This window comes from Larimichthys crocea, chromosome XX (assembly GCF_000972845.2).
Source record: "Larimichthys crocea isolate SSNF chromosome XX, L_crocea_2.0, whole genome shotgun sequence".
Lineage (NCBI taxonomy): Eukaryota > Metazoa > Chordata > Actinopteri > Sciaenidae > Larimichthys > Larimichthys crocea.
In genome coordinates, this window is record NC_040030.1 from 6405886 (window position 1) to 6407441 (window position 1556).

At 46.0% G+C, this 1556-nt stretch overlaps 1 protein-coding gene across 6 annotated transcripts in view; it reads left to right on the plus strand.

Moving 5' to 3' along the window:
• sbf1 (SET binding factor 1) overlaps window positions 1-1556 on the plus strand; it is a 57295-nt gene that overhangs the window by 50277 nt on the left and 5462 nt on the right. For all 6 annotated transcript variants that reach the window (XM_019257864.2, XM_019257863.2, XM_019257865.2 and 3 more), the window contains 3 exons: window positions 819-1024; window positions 1137-1224; window positions 1314-1445. In XM_019257864.2, coding sequence (XP_019113409.1) covers window positions 819-1024; window positions 1137-1224; window positions 1314-1445 — 426 coding nt within the window. The remainder of the gene's footprint in view (window positions 1-818; window positions 1025-1136; window positions 1225-1313; window positions 1446-1556) is intronic.

Consider the following 1556-nt stretch of genomic DNA (forward strand, 5'->3'; position numbering starts at 1 on the left):
TGAGGTGCAGCTTTTTGTTAAGATTCCTGCAAAGAACTTCCACGTACTTCAAATTTATTCAACTTTGTAGCATGTCCAGTGTTCGTATAGTTACAAATATGTTCAAATGATATTTCACCCAGTGAAACTGCGCAGAGGGCTTCTCCAATCCAAATCCACTAATCCACCAACAACACAAATCAACTCAAATGGTGTCACATATGCAGGGCGGTATTTATTTACTGATCCTATCAGGATCAAATGGCTGCGTATTTTTAAATAGTTTGTGTTCCAGGAACAAATACTTTCCATCTGAGCGTTATTGTGTCAGACAAACATCTGCCAAGGAGATCATCACTTCATCTCTCTGTGTCGCCTCCAAACCAAACTGATAAACACTGTGTGAGTTCAGAAGCAGCAGGCAGAACTGGACAAATCAGAGACCTTCAACCAGCTCCTGTGGAGTCACATCATGTCACATCTGGACCACCAACAAGAAACAAATGAATATGTTCTATCATATTTGAATAATTTAGAGTGTGTTTACCAGTTTAGTATCCTAAATGTGTAAAAGTAGGTGACTTCAGTGGATTTTGGTTTCCTCTGCCACCTAGTGGTGAAAAAGGCAGAATGCAGGTAAAAACTGTGCTGTGGTGTTTTTCTGTTTTAGATATAAACAAAGCACATTTTCAGCACCGCTGCCCATTTCAATATGTATGTAAAGAGATGAGTAACATTAAGCAACCAAGGAAGTTCTATCAAAAGAGAGTTCAGACATTGGGTATGCATCTGTAGGAGTCCCAGACTCTCTCTGAAGCTCTTCCTTCTTCCTTCGCCAGCCGTCGTTCTCCAGCTCCTTGCTGATGTCGTCCAACCTGAGCCACCAGCGGCGCTCTCAGGGTGTCTACCTACAGGAGAGCGGGGTCGGCTCCTCCATCAACCTGGCCCTGGAATGCGAGGCCAGCGCCACCTCCACGCCTGTCGCCGGTCGGACCAGCACCAGCACGCTCTACAGCCAGTTCCAGAGCACGGAGAGTGAGAACAGGTCTGTACCCACCACGCTTTACCGAGGCACTGAGGGGAGTGTAATTATGTTAAGAGATGTTGTCAGAGAAATCCCTCAAATCTCTACATTTCTGTCGACTTTTTCCTATCAGGAGTTTTGAAGGCATTCTGTTTAAGAGAGGAGCGTTGTTGAAACCATGGAAACCACGGTGGTTCGTGCTGGACAAGACCAAACATCAGGTCAGTGAGCAGTGACTGAACTCAATGTTCAAGTCTGCACAAGTAATACTGCACGTGTTCTGTCTCTAACGACACGTCCCCGTCCTCAGCTGAGATACTACGAGAGCCGGAAGGACAAGGAGTGCAAAGGGGTGATCGAGCTGGCCGACGTGGAGTCCGTCATTCCAGGAACGCCGACCATGGGAGCGCCGAAAAACATCGACGAGAAAGCCTTCTTTGATGTAAATTTACCTTCACTGAAGTCACTGCGAGACGAGCTGCTTTTAAAACAGTCACATTATTCTGATGTTGTGCCCAATGGCTGTAACTAACTCTTTCCTGTCGTCTTTCAG